General features: G+C 38.4%; 1 protein-coding gene across 5 annotated transcripts in view; it reads left to right on the top strand.

Annotated features, from left to right (window-relative positions):
• The window catches only part of TMTC2 (transmembrane O-mannosyltransferase targeting cadherins 2), a 379,331-nt gene that overhangs the window by 129,871 nt on the left and 231,800 nt on the right, over window positions 1-17,660 (top strand). For all 5 annotated transcript variants that reach the window (XR_012156727.1, XM_073327618.1, XM_073327617.1 and 2 more), the window contains exon 2: window positions 12,789-13,359. Coding sequence is in view for 4 of the 5 variants with exons in the window: in XM_073327618.1 (XP_073183719.1) it covers window positions 12,789-13,359 (571 nt within the window). In the remaining variant the exon portion in view is untranslated. The remainder of the gene's footprint in view (window positions 1-12,788; window positions 13,360-17,660) is intronic.

The following is a 17,660-nucleotide window of genomic DNA, read 5'->3' as shown; positions in this document are numbered from 1 at the left end:
GGGATTATTACAGTGTTAATCTGGATTTGCACCAACATAATTGAAATCAGAATGTAACCTTATGTGGTCTGATAACCTTTTTTCATGGCATGGCTTTTAATCTAATCTTCATTTATGACAGCAACCAATAAAAGCCTTTTGAATGCCCTCCAATGAAAACTTACAGGCTAAATATTTACTTTTATATTTATTTTCTAACTTTTACACACTAGTTAAGAATGACCCTACTGGGTCAGACCAAAGGTCCATCTAGCCTGGTACCCTGTCTTCCGACAGTGGCCAGTACCAGGTGCACCAGAGGGAATGAACAGAACAGGTAATCATCAAGTGATCCATCCCGTTGCTCATTTCCAGCTTCTGGCAAACAGAGGCTAGGAACACCATTCCTTCCATTGTGACTTGTATCACTTTTGGTTTCTTTGTATCATCACCAAACTTGTCCATTTTTCCTGTGGTTGAGCTTTCTCAGGAAGAAATTAAGTTTAGGCTTTGTTCTCCTAAATTCTTCCCCTTATGATTCCTCAGCCATATACTAGAACTGCCCTCTTTTTATGTAACACCAAATAAGAAATTTTAAATGCTTCAATAGTACTTGGTGTGTAGAATTTTTTCATAGAGCAATTTAAACCTAAGCTAAACTGAAAAGTTTTAATTTAAAAAAAAAACTTATTGCTTATTTCATCACACTAAACTGGCTTTGTTTTCCATGCTTGAGTTTCATTCCTTGAGGTTTTCCCTGTTTCCACAGACTATTCCATTGGAAGTACAGAATGGTTTGCGTGCAGTTTAACTTTGGGTCTGAGGCCTTAATCATCAGTAAAAATTCCTTTGCCCTCTTTTCTCCCTTGTCTTACTGGAAATAGCTACTCACAGTATACTCCCCTGTATCTCTCTACAAGAGAAATTAGAAATTTGGATTATGAAGATTGGGCAGTGGTGATTTTGAAGATTAGTGAACAGACAACCAGCTGATACCAAACACTTTTTGACTTCTGTATTATGTGACTTGGAATGTTTGAAGACTATGGCTGCCTAGTGCTCAGACTAGATGCAGTGATATGGGAAAATCACCATAATTAACATCCCTTGAAAATATTAAAATAAAAAAACCCCATAAACCTTTTTAAGTCCTTAAAAGAAAAGCATTTTGGTATCCTAGCAAATATTTTCAAGGGGAAGGGAGCAACTACCAAAAAGAGAAAGAGGGAAGTAATTTTCTGCATGTTGCCTATAAAAATTTTCCAGCTACTGAGAGGGGGGCAATCGTCTCATTATTGTTACCACTACCTCCTACATTTGTTTATTTAACCGCCCAGGTAAGTCTTTTCTTAAATTCAGATTGTAAGCTCTTGGGTAAAGACTGTGCTTTATATTGCTATAAATATAAAGGTCACACAGTCAATAAACAAAAATTCACAGAAGCTCGTGACCTGTCCATGACTTTTACTAAAAATATCCATGACAAAATGGGTAGGGAGAGACGGGTCCAACACGCAATGGTTCTGGGATCACCGCTGCCTGCAGTCAGCTGGGAAGTGGTGGGGGCCCCAGCTTGGAGCTCCAGAGTCCCCTTGCCGCTTCAGTCCCCTTGCTGCTTGTGGCGGCTGAGAACTCTGAGATCCGCCCACCACCCACAATGGCTGGGAGCTGTGTCGTCCCAGCTGACAGCTCCAGGCCTGCTGCTTCAGGGCTGTAGTCATGGAAGTCTCTGGAAGTCATAGATTCCATGACTTCTGCGACCTCCATGACAAAATCATAGCCTTAATGATAATTTCACTTGAGCAATATGAACTGGTGTATTTTTGTACGTAGACCAGGTCTTCCAGATGCAAGCTAACCAAATATAAGCCAGGTTTAAATTAATGTAAGAGAGTGCAACTTTGTGTGTGCAGAGGTTTTACTACATTGGTTTAAATTAACATCTGTACTTGAACAGTGCAACTTTGTGTGTAGACCAGGCCTTGGTAATGAAGGTTTTTTTGGGGCAAATAAACACAAGGTTTGAGGAAAGGAAATTTATTTTCTGTAAGTAAGCACTTTTTATTCTCTTTGAGCTAAGGTAAGTAGACTGTGTCTGTGTCCTTGTTGTGCTTTTGAGAAGTTTCCTCTGTTAATTTCTACCTCTGTACACTCCCATGTATGTCTCACTGGAATAAAATCCAGGTTTTAGTATCTTTGGGATGTCTGTGGACCAGCCTATTTTAGGCCTTAACTTTAAAGTTAAACTCTTACTGAGTGGCAGAGGCCAGTATTTAGAAACAATTATTTGCAATAGTCAAATGTTCTGGAATTTAGTTGCAGCAAAGTATTTTGTTTAACTGCATGACTTTTTGTACAAACAAGGTTACTAAAATTAGGTTTTCAAAATTAGTGACTGACACAAATGTATATAAGAGAAACCCCTTTCTCTTCAAAAAACCAACCGCTTTCACAGTATATTCAAAAGAACAGAAACATGTGAATGAGTGATTATTGCTGCATGAATAGCACAGCAAACCTAAACTGTCTCAGCTATTCCTTGGATTTATTTACTGTTTCAAGATGGGATGTTTTATGTAGGTATAGTCAGCTTGTAAAACAAGGAATTTCTTCAAGCCCATTTTATAAATCTAGATAAAGTCAAAATTTCTTTGTCTGCATCGCTTTAATTGCTGTAGCTATTACATTTTGGAGCCTTGAAATGCCTCATATTTTCTTTAGTATTTTCCGTTCTGAGTTCCTGTATGTAGATGTGGTAAAGTTATTTATTTTATTTTATTCTTCAGAGGGAAAATAGGGAAGAGAAATAGTGTAGTGTCATGTTCCACCATAGAACAGTAAATCTAATAAGGCCTGCTTGGCCCACTTTCATCAACTAAAATAGATTTGAAAGGTCAGCGGAGGTTCTAACTATGAATTCTGGCCATGTATCAGGAGCTGGCATTAAATTTTATATCAAAATCTTGAGCTATTTCCAAACTACTGGCTGGCCTGCAAAATGCTGCAAAAGAATAACCAAAGTGCTCATCATGCAAGAGCTTGATATCTCAGCAGAACAGAATTAGCCATAAAGTATTGTTTGGGGTAAACACCATGATGAACTGACGGAAAGAGGAACATAACACATTTTTCTGGTTGAAGATTTAAATATCTGTTCCAGCGAGGTTTCTTAGAGAAAGATTGTGAACAGTAAGTGATTGTGTCTGCTCCCTGAGCTTCTCTAAGACACGAGCCATTCTTCTCCTTATCCTACATTTATCTGCTACCTCCTGAGAACGGATTGTCAATACCTAACATCAGAAGATATTTAGTTCTCCCACTACTCAAAATTCATTTCCCCCCCCCCCCCAAACTCTGGATACTAAAGCAGTGCTGGGCTACGCTATGCAGCAGCCTTAATTAGGGCTTCAGATTTTATGTAGTCTCATGTGGGTGTGGGTGTGTTTTGAAGACGGTTTTGGTACCTAAAACAGAGGATATTTGAGGTACATCAAAGGTTACTACTAAGGCACGATGCCTCTTCAGTATATGGAAGCAGACTCAGAAATAAAATTTAGGATAGAGTGTACCTGAGCTTTCAGAAAGCCTTTGACAAGGTCCCTCACCCAAGGCTCTTAAACAAAGTAAACAGTCACAGGATAAGAAGGAAGGTCCTCTTATGGATCAGTAAATGGCTAAAAGATAGGAAACAAAGGGTAGGAATAAATGGACAGTTTTTACAGCAGAGAGGTAAATAGTGGTTTCCTCCCGCGGACCAGTGCTGTTAAACATATTCATAAACGATCTGGAAAAGGGGGTGAACAGTGAGGAGGCAAAGTTTGCAGACGATACAAAATTACTTAAGATAGTTAAGTTCGAAGCAGATTCTGAAGACTTACAAAGGGATCTCACTTAAGTGGGTGATTGGGCAGGAAAATAATAGATGAAATGCAGTGTTGATAAATTCAAAGTAATACACATTGGAAAACGTAATCCTTGCTAAACATTCTAAATGATGGGGTCTAAATTGGCTGTTATAACTCAAGAAAGATCTTGGAGTCATTGTGGATAGTTCTCTGAAAACATATGATCAATGTGCAGCAGCAGTCAAGAAAGTGAACAGAATGTTAAGAACCATTAGAAAAGGGATAGATAATAAGACAGGAAATATCATAATGCCAGTATATAAATTCATGGTATGTCCACAACTTGAATACTGTATGCAGTTCTGGTTGCCCCATCTAAAAAAAAAGATATATTAGAGTTGGAAAAAGTATAGAAAAGGGCAACAAAAATCATTAGGGGTATGGAACAGTTTTCATATGAGGAGAGATTAAAAAGACTGTGACTGTTCTACCTGGAAAAGAAATGACTAAGGGGGAATATGATAGAGGTCTATAAACTCATAAATAGTGTGGAGAAAGTGAATAATGAAATGCTATTTACCCCTGCACGTGAATGGGTCTCCCAATGAAATGAATAGGCAGCAGGTTTAAAACAATACATAAGAAAGTACTTCGTCACACAACACATAGTCAACCTGTAGAACTTGTTGCCAGGGAATATTGTGAGGGCCAAAAGTATAACTGGGTTCAAAAAATAATTAAACAAGTTCGGGTAGGATAGGTCCATCAATGGCTATTAGCCAAGATGGTCAGGGACCCAATCCTGAGTGTCTTAAAACTGTGACTGCTAGAAGCTGGAACTGGATGGCAGGGGATAGATTATTCAGTACATTGCCCTGTTCAGTTCACTCCCTCTGAAGCATCTGGCATGGCCTCTGTGGGAAGACAGGATACTGGGCTAGATGGACCATTGGTCTGATCCAGAATGCTCATTCTTATGTTCGGAAGATTATTTTCTTATGGTATGATGGAAGAGAAGGAAATGTCTGAACACTTCAAAATTAGCTATTGAAAGGATCATATTTGAAGAGGACAATATTTTATATAGTATCTCAACCTTCTTGTAGCCAAGACATTTTTAACCTTTAGTTATTTAAAGCTTTCAAAGCCTTTTAGTCAATAAGAAAATCAATAAACTGCAGCACACTTCTTTAGTGAAATCCAGCTAGTGCCCAACAGCATTCCAGTGTAGTACACTACTGTTTCTGTCGCTCCTAAGCCACTCTTCCTTGTTTGGAATAATGCAGAGAGAATTCTTCATTCAGAAAGTTATTTGGAGTTTAGGAACTGGCAATTAATAGGCTACTGGTTGCCATCTTGCATAGTGGTAATAAAAAAAATCAAAGCACAGTTTCTAAATTCTCAAGTCCATTGTGTTTGACTGTAATTTTCACTAATTTCAACTTTTTTTTCCACATTCTGGAAATGTTATGTCACTCTGAAAGATAATTCTCTTCAACGGTATTCTGGAATTTGTAAAATGTTGAAAGGATACAGCACCTTATACTGTGGTGTTAGACATCACAAGGGGTTATGGCACATTTGTGAAGTTGTAACCTTTCTCTATGCATTTTGTTCTTGTCTTTGTATTAATGTTTTGATAGTCCTTATGAATGTGTGAAGCTAAATCTAGCTCCCTTCACTCTTACAAAACTATGATTCATGTACGTCCCAGTTCAGGAAACGCCTTCCACATAGAACTGTGTGGAAAAACTGATTAATTGGTTTGCTGGCAGTTCCAGAAAATAAAATAAAATTTGGATTTGGGTCAAAGTGAAACTGATTTTTTTTTAAAAAATATTCAGTAGTGAATCAAAGTTGGAAAAATGTATTTCAGGTCAAACAAAAGGTTTTGTTTGACTCCCCCAAAAGATTTTTATTTTTTTTTATTTTTTTTTTTTGGCTGGGAGACTTTCAATAAAAGCAAAGGAAATGAAGAGTTAGATTCACAAAGGAGGAAGTGGTGATGTTCTCCCCTTTTACAGCCAGTGGTTAGGGCACTCATATAGCAGGAGGGGACACTCAGGTTTCAATCCTTGCTCTGGAGCAGGGATTTGAACACACATCTCACCTGGAATTGAGGAGTGCCAAGTTATTGGCTCTTCTGGGGTGGATGCCTCTCCTATTGAAGCTCTTTCACTCTGTGTAAATAATATTCATTGGCACAGGACTGGAAACCTGGGTGTCTCCCCTTCTCAGGTGAGTTCCCTCAGCACTTGGTCACAGTCTTTTTCCCAGTGGCTCTGGCCCAATGACTGTTAAAGAAAATTATAGGATATAATCCCTGAGACATGGAGTATAAGATGAGCAGCAGCATCACCACCACCTCCTTCTCAACCACCGCCCATTTTGTGAATGGTACCCAAATCTACTCTGAAAAAATGAAAATATATTATTTCAGAAATATCAAAATGAATTGTTTTGACATATGGATTTTTTTAATAGAATGAAACAATTAGCTGAAATAGACACAAATTCACAAAATGTTTCAGTTGACCTGAATCTTTCTTTTTTTTGTAACAGCTTTCAGATTAAAAATTTGCCCACCTCAGTTTAAGCTTGTGGTTATGCGCTTTGCTGATCTGTGGCTGTTTCTGAGTAGGAATGTCCTTAAAGGCCCGATACATGTTGTTTTTTTCAGTTACTTCACTAAGATAACGGGGTTTGCTATGGAACTACTGTTACTGATGGTCCAGGACTTATCAATACTATAATCATTTTTTACATCTTATTCCAGGGCCCATATACCAGCAACATATTCAGTGCATAGTTCTTTCTTGCTGTGTTACATTACACAAGATAAATGATTTCCCTCTTCAGTGACATGGGTAAATCTGTTTATACTCATATAAAAGATCCATCGTATTGGCAGAAGTTTACTAGGCACAGTATAAAGAAGTAGGCTTGATACTGACTTTATTTTTCTATATTGTAGCTTTTTCCTTTTAATTGGATACAAGTACATCTCTGAGAAAGGTGGGGTTTAGTACATACACCCCACGTCATTATCTCCAATTGGCTAGGTTAGGCAGCTCCCTGCCTATTGTGCTGGCTTTTGTGGATGTCAGTCTAAGGGTCCTATCAGTCCCCATTCATTGTATAGGGAGTCTAGGTGCCTAACTCAAGCTTTGTGAATCAGTGTTGTTCCTGTAATTTTCTAGGTGCCTAGAGGTTAGGTATTGTATCACAATGCCTAACTCCTTTTGAGCATTCAGTACTAAATCCTTAGTGCTTATACGTACTTAAACATTTGAATGACTTAAGTTTTAATGTGTTGATGCTGGGCTAAACTGTTAAGACATTATATGCACTTGGAAAAATTTTCTGACTTTGCAAAGTATCAATAACTCTTGCTAGTGGTTTTAGTGGCAGAGGTCTGACTTACAGTATTCCAAAAGGATCTCAGGAATAAAGAAATGGAGCTTTACCAGTACAGCATGTTGCTAGACTTCTGTCTTTTGACGTGAGCCCAAGTGGGACAACAGACTCTTGCATGTATTTAGGTGTTCTCGTTTTGGTAAAAATATGTTCTGTACTTCAAATACTGATGTTCATTTTAAACATGTGGGGACCATTAGCAATGTTAAAGCTGGACACATGGTTTAATGTGTTATATCATTTTAAAATGTCACATCTGGTTTTTTACTCTGATGATAACACCTGGATCAGTTTAGCACTAGCCTATACATTTAGGACATATATAGCTGTTAATTTCAAAAAAGTCTGTTGATTTTTGTGAGTGTGAACTATTGCATCTTTCATATTCTTGGAGTTTGTTGAAACAGTCTTGCTTGAGTCATGTTTGTGCTCCTACATGTGCACAGATACAGGCAAATAAATATTCTATAGCTGGTGCTAGAGATTTTTTTGTTTTGATGAGGAGATAGGAATTGTTTTGCCATCAGAGCTTTTGTCTTTGTCAGACTTCCATTTTCAGATGTGTTGATGGCTGACTATAAGAATTTTTTTTTTCAAAACCAATCCATTTTGATACTATGAGTAAGACATCCCATTCTCCTGGGACGTCTGAAATGGGCAGGCATTAAAAATTGAAGAAAGTAGGTTCTCTGAACAAGTCGGCAAATCTTGTCTGTGGCTGGCTGAAAGTAAAAATGCCAGTTGTGTTGGAGCTTTGAAAAACAACTTCCCCTGTGACCTGCTGCCTTTTAGAGAGAGCAGAGTTTCCAGTTCTTCTTCAGAGCTGTGAATGCCTTTGGAATTTCTTTTATTATGTCCATTAGCAAGAATTGCCTCTTGAAACCTTACTAAGCTATTATGATGTAAACTGATAATTTTCTTTCCTAGGATTGAGAGTCCACAAGTCTGTTTCATGGTAGCACAGAAAGTCAGTGCCACTTTGTGGTACCTTTTTTTTTAATACTTCAGCCTAGTTTAAAATTCACATTTCTTTCCCATTTTCCATTCTCCTTTTAGAGAGTGGTATTGGAGAATACTTTCTCAATGAGCTCTGGGGATTATGTACTCTATGAATGTTTGTGTAGTATGGTCTATCTTCAGACAGCAATAGTGAAACTTCCTATTCCTTGCTTTTTAAAAGTTGACGTTTGCAATATGCCTTAGTACTGCCTGGTTCTTCTGATGTTTCTATGAAAATTGTATTCCTGCATCCTTTTGTGCAGTGAATGACAAAAATGTTGGCCAAGAATGTTTTTTATTAGATTGCATAATATGAAACAGTGGTAGCTGAATGCTAGCCAGCGGCCTATAGGGGACTGCCTCTTTGCTGCAGGACACTTAACTTTTGTTTAATTGTGTTTCCTCACACTCCAGAGCATGATCAGAGTCCTCTTTACTTGTAAACTGTTCAGAAAAAAATAATCGGAGGGAATGAATTTGTCAGTACTGTAGATTTTGGAGCAGAGAGGAGACAGACTGTTTGATATGACTTAAACCATCAAGTAAAATGCTATGGAACCAGCAAGTTCTATGTTTTTTTTTTAAAATGAAATTTACTGGGTATGCTATGCTATCTCGCTTGCATGCATTGCCGCTCTCCTGAAACTTCAGAGATGTCAGGTGGATTTTATACCTAAGCCGAATGTGATACATAAGTGTGGTACATAAAATATTAAATCAAGGCTTGCAGATCAAGAGCTCTAAACTGGAAAGGGTTAGAGTTATGACAGATTTGTTGGTAGGTCTGTAAAGAATACTTGAGTGACAGTGGTTTTAGACTGCACGTGCTTCTTTGCAAATATGAGACAGGTATGGTTAGCTTCTGGAGGGAAGGAGAATATGGATGATGGGTCTAGTCACGAAGGGAGGTCTTTACAAAAAGTACGAATTTGTACCCTACTTCACTCCTTATTAAGTGTAGCTGATCTATTGGGGAAGTACTGTGTTGTACGTTGTTATTCCTGTGTATTGATGGTCATCATCATTTAATGACTTTGATATTTAAAACAGTTACTTGTATGGTTTTTGTAATGGTGTTTATCATTGTTTTTAGAAAAGTGGCCAAAACCCCACACACATACACATTCTGCCTGAGTTAGGGCAGTGGCAGGAGCACTGCCATTTTATCCTTTGGGGTTTCTGCCTCGGAGAATATATTTAACTTTTAAAGGGGCTTCCATACTACGTCAGTGTATCTTTCAGTCACTCTTAGCCATGCTCGCTGGGAGGCTGATTTATCTATGCCAGTGCTGCCATCCCCATATAATCTAGATGTCAGCTGAGGCCTTGAACTTTGTTATCCCAAAAAACAGTTGTAATTCTGTGCAGTATCTAGCCCCAGACCTTCTCCAGTCTCATGTGAATTTCTGTTCCTTTGTGGGTCGCTCTCAAATCTGTTATCGCCAATTGTGAAATCACAAACAGAGGATCTGTTCAGATTTCCGAGAGAGCAGGAGCAGATAAAAACTTTAAAAACAAAAATTATCCCCTCAAAATAAAAGAAGTCCTCTACTAGTAGTAGTGAAATGAAAAAGTGTTTGTGGGGTTGGGAAAACAAACACGGGCAACCTGATTCATGGTAGAAGCAGAACTCAAAATGAAAAATGTAAACTGTTTAAGAGGCATGATCAGATCTTTAAAGGATTTATGGCGACCTCTTCATAACCTCCATACGTGCAGAGACAAAAGGACATGCAGACACTAAGCATGTCTAAAGGCATTAGAGGAATGTGCTTTAAACAATGAAACTGCTGAGCTACATGGCATTTAGAATATTTGCATGGAGTTGCTACAGTTTAGCATATAAGCATTTTTTATTAAAGAAATGTCACTCTTACACAAAGTCCCTTAAAATAATGGCATAAAAAATAAGATGGCCTATATGAGACTCTTGAGACCACTTTTTATATTTTTGCTGCTAAAGTGTCTGTTATATCCTTTCTAGTGCAGGAAAGGACTTCAGCTTCAACATTTTCTTTCAGATCTGAATTTCAGGCCTTTCCTCAACCCAGTCTAAATTTAAAGACTAGATTTTGGCCCATCTCTCTAGTGCATGTGCATCCATGTGGAAGGAGTGAGTATGGAAAAACATATTGTTCTATCTCTGTGTTCCATGTTGTTGAAGAAGAACCTTCACGTCATAGTGTTCTAGTAACTCTTTTCTCAACATATTGGGTAGAATCCTGGCCCCTTTGAATTCAGTGGGAATTTGTCCATCAACTTCGTAGAGTCATAGATTGTAAAGCCAGATGGGACCTTTGTGATCATCTGACCTCCTGCATAACACAGACCATAGGACTTCCCTGAATTAAATCTGGTTTGAACTAAAGCATATCTTTTTAGAAAAAAATCCAATCTTGATTTAAAAGTTTCTTGTGATGGAGAATCCATCAGAGTCCTTAATAAGTTGTTCCAGTGATTAATTACTCTCGCTGTTAAAAATGTATGACTTACTTCCAGTCTGAATTTGTCTAGCTTCAACTTCCAACAAAAAAAATCTTGTTTTACCTTTGTCTGCAAGACTGAAGATACCTCTTATCAAATTTCTGCTCTTTGGTACTTATAGACTGTTATCAAGTCACCCCTTAAGTTTCTCTTTGTTAAGCTAAATAGATTGAGCTCCCTTAGGCTCTCATTGTAAGGCATGTTTTCCAATTCTTTAATAATTCTCTTGGTTCTTCTTTGAACGCTCTCCAATTAATCAACATCCTTCTTGAACTGTAGACCAGAACTGGACACAATACTCCAGTAGTGGTCACATCTGTGCCAAATAGAGGTTTTATAACCTGTCTGCTCCTCCTTGATATTCCCCTGTTTATACTTCCAAGCACCTCACTAGATCTTTAGGCCATAGCATCACACTGGGAGCTCATGGTCAGTTGATTATTCACCATGACCCCCAAGTCTTTTTCAGGGTCTCTGCTTCCCAGAATAGAGTTCTCCATCCTGTTAACTGTGGCCATAAGACTTAAATAAGACTACAGTGGAACTAGGATTCCATCCCTTCTCTTTAGAGAGCAGGGCGCTTTAAAAATGGGTTTTGACAAATTGTGAAGCATGTCAGTGAAGTAAAAGGCATATCCATCTGCTCCTTTGCTCTGGGGTGTTCTCTAACTGTGTCCTGTCACTGGAAAGAACTGTGAAGTGATTTTTCAGTTCACTGGTGCACATGTTTTCCACAATATATTGCAGCCTCTTGGTGAAAATAAATGTGATTTGGCAAACGAATTGCATTAGCTGTGGCCTCTTCGAGCCATGTGATGTTTCTGGTAAATGTGTGGGGTTATCTGTTGTATAAATTTGGTCCCAGTTGGGAAGGTAGGCCCTGACACAGATGTTTCTATAACTAGCAAATCTGAACTCAGAGACTATCACTGACTATATTTGTACAACTCCTAGTACAATGGAGCTTCAACCTGATTGGATTCTAGGTGCTACTGTAATATAAATGTTTAGTAATAATAATAATAGTGTCCATTCTGTGTTTAATAGTTAGAACAAGGCATCTTGAAACAAGAATTTTATAAAAATTGCTTCACATATGGGGGCAAGCTATTATTTGCACACTGGCCATCTATTTAAGCTGTGTGGGTCTAACACCTTCTCCCATATTGTGATTTGTAAATACAGATTATAGGATTGGTAAGAATAAATAGTTTTGCAAATGTTATGGTGGACAGGTTTCTACTGAGCTGAATGTAGACATGCAGACTGTGAACGGATAAAACTAAGCCCTTACACTAAGTTTCACTTTTACAGTAAGGTAGCCACAGCATAGAATTCATAGAGTACTACATCTTAAAATGTAAAATATAAATCTTATAAATTTAAGATACTCGAAGAAAAGGTGGAATTGTATCCTTAACATACTCTGTATTCTGGCCACACCTATGGCATTCTCTAAGAATTCTATGTCAGGCAAAATATATACAGGAAAGTCTATGAACGGGCCGATGTAGAAGCACAAAATATGCATACATCTAGTGACTTCATTATTGTAGTTATTGTTCATCCATGACAGTAAGAATCATTCTAACATCTAAATTAAAATTTGAGTATGAAAGGCCAGCTGGGGTTTTAATTCTGAATTGTTCGAGGATCAGTTGTTTCAGCAATGCCAGTTTTTCATATTTCTCTTACATTTTAATTATAACCCATCAAATCTTAAGTGATTGCTCATGGGTTAGACTCAGATGAATGTCATCGAAGGCTGTTTTATTTAATGGCTTCAGCATAACATCTGTTTCTAATGTTTTAAAAGCCAATTTATATGGAAATTTATTTTAGAAAAAGTCAATAGATACAGACACTTTTAACACCTCTTGTGTTCTAGTAAAATTTCAGACCTCAAAGTAAAATAGCATTGACATAATGCCATTTTCTTGCTTGCACAACATAAAGAATAACTAAATAAGGACCTGTTTTCATTGCTGTAGCAATATGATTGTATCTTCTCAGTTGTGTCTTTCTGACTGTTTGATTCATTTCTTTGTTTTTATTTTTTAATAGCCGAGCTATCAAGACAAACCAGGATCTTCTGCCAGAAACCCCCTGGACCCACATATTCTACAACGATTTTTGGGGAACCCTCCTCACCCACAGCGGGAGTCACAAGTCCTACCGACCTCTCTGCACGCTCTCCTTTCGCATTAACCATGCCATTGGAGGCATGGAGCCTTGGAGCTACCACCTTGTAAATGTCCTGTTACACGCTGCAGTCACCGGGCTTTTCACAAACTTCTCCAGAATCTTGTTTGGGGATGGATATTGGACCTTAATCGCAGGCCTGCTGTTTGCGTCTCATCCCATCCACACTGAAGCAGTGGCAGGAATTGTGGGGAGGGCTGATGTTGGAGCCTGCTTTTTTTTTCTGCTCTCATTGATGTGTTACGTTAAACATTGCTCTACAAGAAGCTACTCAGCCAGCACTTGGGGCTGGATCTTGGGGACAGGACTCTGTGCTGGCTGCAGCATGTTGTGGAAGGAGCAAGGAGTGACTGTTCTGGCAGTTTCAGCAGTTTATGACGTCTTTGTGTTTCACAGGCTGAAAATGCACCAGATCATTCCTTCTATATGTAAAGTAAGTAACTCTCTGCCTGCCTTGGTTATTTGTTTTATAAAGCAGCAATCACTAAATTAATCAGATACCAACTTTATCTTCAGGTATGGCTTAGCAGGGAAGTCGGCCCTCTGCGAAAAAGCACAGATGCCTTATACTGAAAGTATAATTAAAACCATTCAGTATTTTTTTTTTTTTTTTGTATTAGTGCCTGGCATTTAAACCATGTGGTATTACCCATCTTTTCATGCTGGGGATGTATTTCATTCATTTGCTCCCATCTCTTCCAGTCTTTCCACTCTGTTTACCATCTAGCTCTTGGTATTTAGCTCCTTTTCTCATGCTGTTATCTCCTTGTATCTTGCCAATTCAGCTTAGTGTGGTTGAGTATGCAAGTGCATCAGCTGATATAAATCTACAAGCCTCCCTGAAGTAAAGACAGAGCACTTAGCGTTCAGGTTCAACAGAAATGCACAGGATCTGAATTTAGGGCTCTGGCATATTTTTCCCCCTAGTAGGAGCTGCCATGAAGATGTATTACAATCTCCTCCAGAAGAAATATTTCTCAGGATAGAACTGGTGGCTAACAAGCAAAAGTGAGAAGTCTTCTCTGTTGTTTGCATTAGAGCAGTGCCTAGAAGTCCCATCTGAGACCAGGGCTCCATTGTGCTTGGCGCTGTACGGAGTAAGAGAAAAGCTGACCAAAATTCTTCTGATGAATCAATTTCCCATTGGAAAATGCAGATTTGAAAATATCAAAACGTTTCATGGGAACATATCAGTTTCACTATTTTTGATGGTAAATTATCAAAATGTTTAGTTCCATGAGGTCAAAGCACTTTGTTTTGACATCTGATATTATAAAAGTCTAAATGAAGCCCTTCACCTTTATTGAAATGAATTACCTTGGAAATTTCGTTTTGTGGGAAATTTTGAAATTTCAACTTTTTGCTCCAATTCAAGACTAAAAGAAATTCTGAAATGATTGAATTTCCCACAGAATGGACATTCCAAGTTTCAGTCAGCTCACTTTAAGAGACAAGTCCCAGCCTTGATGAGTTTATGATGACAGGGCAGACAGAAGGTGGAACCTAGCAGTCTTCTGCTAAACTGGTGTGAAGTGTCAACTTACATTAAACACTTTGTTTACTTGGGTGTTTGTCTGAGAATGTAAGAACGCTTCTGAGCACAGTTGCCAACTTTCACGCGGTAAATAAGCACACCGACTTTCACAATAAGTCAAAAATCAAGCTAATCCCATTTCAAAACAAGGCCAAAACAAGTCAATCCCTAAGAACCCCAACACTCTATGTGACTAGATCCCCCCAGCGTGCAGTCTGGGACTGTGGTGGGCCCGCTGTGTACCCCGACACTCTCTCCCCCCACCTTACCCTGCTTGCCAAGAGCTGATCAAAAAAAAGAAGCAACAAGCTACAAGCCAAAAACTAGCAAACAAGCAACTCACAAGCCAATTACAAGCCCACTTTCTGTGTTTTTTTCCGTGGGTTTGGCATGTCTGCTTCTGAGAGCCAATGAACAAATAGCATGAGTATACTAAATAATGACTTCTGTGGAAAAGAAAATGTGTACGTGTATTTAACTACAATTTGCATTTTAAAGTTATATGGTGGGAATTTTCACATGTTTGGTACATAATTCTGTAGTCATGTTTGAAAATGTCACTCATTATCCACAGAAGAAAATGAGGGATAAAACTCTATTTTTATTCCTACTGTGTACATATTTCCTAATATGTCAAATTTGAAATATATTTTGTTGGTCTTCCTATGTAAACTAAACCACAAACCCTTTTCTCTTATGATCAAAATTCTCTCCTGGATCCTTCTCCCAATTCTGTCTTCGCACCTGGACTGAAGGCAAGCTGTTGATGTTTGGTTCCATGGAATAACTAACATTAGGAGAGTCATGAGGAGTCAAGATGGAAACAAACATAGTTTTAGGCAGGGGATTTGCTGCTCAATTCTATCCCATCCACTTCAGCTTTGTATCTGTGTAATTTATTTCCTTTCCCTGAGTGGAGGATTTCATATTTACCGTAGAGTATCAAGTCTTCGTATTTTTCGTTTGTTTGTTAAATTTATGTTGGTTTTTTTGGCAAATAACACTGAGGCTGTTGTTTTTGTTTTTGAAGATTTACACCACATGCACAGGGAACATGGCTCATGGCAGCACTTCTCAGGAGAGCAGAAGGCCAGGCTGGGTTGCTGCTTTGTACAGGGCTTTGTCAGGAGCACATGAGGAAATGAATCTGGATTATGAGACATTCAGGCCTGAATGCAATCCTTCTTAAAACCTGTGTGTTCGGGGACAGGACCACCACCCACATTCATCATCCTGTGTGTTGGATGGGATGCCCCTTCAACAGCCTTGCTCTTAAGAGCCGACTCTTGTACCTATAGAGTGTGAGAGTTGTGATGTCCTTACCACGCAGGTGCAAATTAAGAGAAAACACTCTGATGCATTGCCAGACTTGCTCAGTCAGCATCTGAATTATCATATGAAATCTATAAAACTAGATAAATATAGATTTGACTTTGAGGTGTCCAATGTGATGATAGGAATAGAACTATTGACTTTCTGTAAATATGGTTAAGTTGTCACAGTCCCTAAAACCTATTCTTCCTTCATCGTCTGCGATCCCTGGTGCCCAGACTTCTTTGATGTTTGGTTCTCTCTTCCTGTGTACTTGCTTCTGTTTTGGTGGTATTAGCAAATTCAGTCACAGATTAATTTAGACTAAAACTCCAGGCAAAGGCATGAAGCAGTGGTACTGGTTGTAGGGAGACACTTGGGTATTTTGTGTTTCCAAAAAGCCTCTGGACAACACACAGATATCCTGAACTGGGCGGCAACCATTAGGCAGTACCACTGTTGGAAAGTTAAATGCTTCTTGATTTCAAATCTCAAAGTGGAATGCAATTTGGGTGAAAGTGATCATGAAAAGATGGATTTCACAAGGAAAGGAAAGGAATGTGAGAAGCAGAATAAGGACAATGGACTTTAGAAAAGCACATCTTAACAAACTTAGAAAATTGGTTGGTTAGTAAGGTCCCATGGAAAGAAAATCTAAGGGATAATGGAGTTCAGGAGAGCTGGCAGTTTCTCAGTGAGAATATTAAATGCACAACTACAGACTAGCTCAGTTCAGAGGAAGGATATGAAGAATGGTAAGAGGCCAATGAACTTCCATCAGGAGCTCTTTAATGACCTGAAAATAAAAAAAAAAAAAAAAAAAGGCGGAAACATGGACAAATTGCTAAGGAGGAAGACCAAAGTATAGCACAAGCATGAAGGGTCAAAATCAGAAAGGCAAAGACACAAAATGAGTAGCACTGAGCAAGGGCCATAAAAAGCAATGACAAGAGGTTCTTTTAATACATTAGGTGCAAGAGAAAGACAAAGGAAAATGTAGGTCCTCTACTCAGCTTGGAAAGAGAGCTAATCACTGATGACCTCTAAAAAAGGCTTAGCTGTTTAATACCTATTTTGCTTGTCTTCTCTAAAAAGGTAAATTGTGACCAAATACTTAACACAATTAATATTAACAATGAGGGAGAAGGAACAAGTCAAAAGAGGGAAAGAACTGGTTAAAGAATATTTAGGTAAGTCAGATGTATTCAAGTTAGCAGGCCCTGATGAAATTCATTCCAGGGTATTTAAGGAACTAGCTGACGCAATCTTGGAACTGTAAGCAATTATTTTTGAGAACTCATGGCGGATTGGTGAGGTCCCAGATGACTGGAGATAGGCAAACATATTTTTTTAAAAGAGGAACAAAAAGGACTTTCAATATCTGGACAGGTACTGGAACAAATTTATTAAGCAATCAATTTATAAGTTCTTAGAAGATAATAGAGTTATAAGGAATAGCCAGCATGGATTTGTCAGGAGCAAGTCATGCCAAACCAACCTAAATTACTTCTTGGACAGGGTTATGGGCCTAGCAGACAGGGGGTAAGCAGAAGATGTTTTAGATCTTGATTTTTAGTAAGGCTTTTGGCACATGACATTCTCAGATGCAAACTAGGGAAATGTGGCCTAGATGAAATTACAATAAGGTGCATCCCCAACTGGTTGAAAGACCATAAGATAACTTTAAGAGTAGTTATCAATGGATCACTGTCAAACTGGGAGGGCTTATCTAGTGTGGTCCCTCAGGGGGTCAGTCATAGGTCCGGTACTATTAAATATTTTTTTCATTAATGATTTGGATAATGGAGTGAAGAGTGTGCTTATAAAAATTTACATATAACACCACACTGGAAGAGGTTGCAAGCACTTTGAGGACATGATTAGAATTC

This window comes from Lepidochelys kempii, chromosome 1 (assembly GCF_965140265.1).
Source record: "Lepidochelys kempii isolate rLepKem1 chromosome 1, rLepKem1.hap2, whole genome shotgun sequence".
Taxonomy (NCBI): Eukaryota; Metazoa; Chordata; order Testudines; family Cheloniidae; genus Lepidochelys; species Lepidochelys kempii.
Note: the sequence above shows the minus strand (reverse complement) of the source record. Positions and strands in the feature narration are given on the sequence as shown.